Raw genomic sequence first — 2,422 nt, 5'->3', positions numbered from 1 at the left:
ATGGCAAATTGGAGTGATATCCCTCAAGACATTGCTAGAAAGATTGCAACTGAACATGTCGAATCTTTGGAAGATTTCGAAACTCTTTCGGAGGTTTGTTCGAAGTGGAGAGTTGCAACGAAGGGTGTCTACTTCTGCCCGTCTAAAAACACACAACACCCTTGGTTAATGCTAGTTGACCCTCCTACCTCTTCATACCGTAGACTTTACAGCCTCTCCAAACGCATGTTTCGAAAATTCCATCTTCCCAAACTAGAAGATGGCGACGATGATGACCATCGGATTATATTCTCTTCCAAGGGGTGGCTTATTTCTGTGAGTAGGAGAAACCGTAACATAACCCTTTTCGATCCCGTTTCCGGCAAAGTGATAAAGCTACCAAGTCTTCCACTTAAATTGCTTAAATGGGACGACGAACCATGGGACGACAGAAGTTATACATACCACTTTTTCAAATTTATTATAACAGGGTGGCCATCTTGTTGTGACGATGATATTGCAGTTGCAATGATATTCGACGCAATGCAACGTTTGGCTGTTTGGAAACCTGGGGAACACAAATGGACCATAATTCCAACGACGAATAATTGGGTTTATGATGTGTGTTTTTTCAAAGGGGAATTCTATGCCATCGATCATTTAGGTAAAATTATAGCCTTTGGAGCTGAGGTAGCAAAGCGACAACCACGAATCGCTGTAGACTTAATTGATCAAGGTGTTATGTCAGAACAATCATTAGGAAAGTTATACCTAGTGGAAGTGGAAAGCACATTGTTGGTGATACATAGGTATGTGCATTTAGCTGGAGATGATGATGAACCGGACTATCCGAAAATAGATGAAGCGCATTATAGGACTACTAAATTTGAGATATATAAGTTGGATGTTAACAACGGGAAAGCTAAAGATGTTGAGGGTGTGGGGAATCGAGGCGTCTTCTTAGGCCTGTACTCTTCTACCTTCTCAGTAGACGCATCTTTGGATGAATGTGGTTGTAAGGCTAATTGTATCTATTTTACCGATGATAATACAGAAGCTTTCCATACCACGACTACACCTCAAGGGGGAAGTGATATGGGGATATATAGCTTAACTGAAAAGAAATTCATTGAGCAAATTTATCAAGGTCCATCACAATTTGATTTTATCACTCCACCTATTTGGGTGGAACGCCCTTATTCTAATTAGCCTTATTATGTTGAATTGTTGGTTGTTGATCAAGGGGATTCTTATTTTTTTTTTATGAAGTGCGCTAAGCAAAGTAAAATAAACTATTTGATTCTTCTACGATGTTTAATTACATCTCAGTTTATTGAGTTTGTACTATTTCTTTTGAGCATATGAGTTTGATTCTTCTACGATGTTTAAAATAAACTATTTGATTCTTCTACGATGTTTTAAAAAAAAAAAATCACTTCCATTAATATTATGAGAAATCACAAAGTATAATATGTGAATGAACATATACTAATATATAAATGAACATTTACCAAAATGAAAACGAACATTAAAAAAAAAAATTCCCACTACAAACTAAATTTACATTTCTATGATCCTACAAAATAGCTCAAATTATCCATTATATTAGGCCTTGTTTAGTTCACCTACACCCTAGAGGTAATCAAAATTTGGGTCGGGCTGGGTCGGGCCTTAACACAATTCCTCATGCCCGAACCTATAAAAAAAAGTAGCGGGCTTGTCGGGCCAAATGGGCATTTCGGGCCAGGTTCGGGCTTTTTAACTAAAAATGCGTTTTTAAGCTTGCCCAAATCCGCCCTATTTTCGGACCGGGCTAATGGGTCGGGCCAATGTTGATCACCTCTACGACACCCCACTATAGGTAGTACTACCAACACCCCCTTTCCCTCCCTTTACTATCATGTTGAACAAAAGAATTTACCCACATTTTTTCTCTCCTCAAAAAAGAAAGGTCAAAAATCAAATTGTAAGTTATTTTTGTTTATTTTTTAAAGAAAAAAAAAAGTTGCAAACCCTAACTTTTCGCTTTGTTTTTTTTTTTTCCCAGTTATTTTCTCTACATATATTAAATCAGATAAGGCCCTTAGAGTAGTAGCCTAATATAAATCAACTGTAAGTTTGACGTAAAGGGCCCTTATATTATGCATAAAATTATAACTATCACCACTTGTTTTCAATTTCAAATAATTATTCATAAAATTATTTTATAACTTTGCATGGTATCACATTTGCTTTATTCATCCCTGCCTTTCTTTTTTTTTTTTTTGCACGTGACTCGCACATAGTGGAGTCAACGTCGGAATACAGGGTCAAACCCTCTTTTCCGGCCAAAGGTGTAGAGTTGCAAAACAAATTTTGATTAAAAAAAGTTTTTATAAGGTGGTTTCCTGCAAAAAATTGGTTATAAAAGGTGGTTTGCAAAATTTCCTAGATTTTAATAGAC

General features: G+C 36.6%; 1 protein-coding gene across 1 annotated transcript; it reads left to right on the top strand.

Moving 5' to 3' along the window:
- On the top strand, nucleotides 1–1,188 carry LOC145567813 (F-box protein SKIP23-like). Its single transcript, XM_081627204.1, has one exon. The coding sequence runs from the start codon at nucleotides 1–3 to the stop codon at nucleotides 1,186–1,188; it is 1,188 nt and encodes a 395-aa protein (XP_081483330.1).
- Nucleotides 1,189–2,422: the final 1,234 nt, after the last annotated feature.

The sequence above is a fragment of the Chenopodium album genome, chromosome 2 (genome assembly GCF_948465745.1).
Source record: "Chenopodium album chromosome 2, dcCheAlbu1.1, whole genome shotgun sequence".
Lineage (NCBI taxonomy): Eukaryota > Viridiplantae > Streptophyta > Magnoliopsida > Caryophyllales > Amaranthaceae > Chenopodium > Chenopodium album.
The sequence above is the reverse complement of the archived record's forward strand: the minus strand, read 5'-3'. Positions and strand labels throughout refer to the sequence as shown.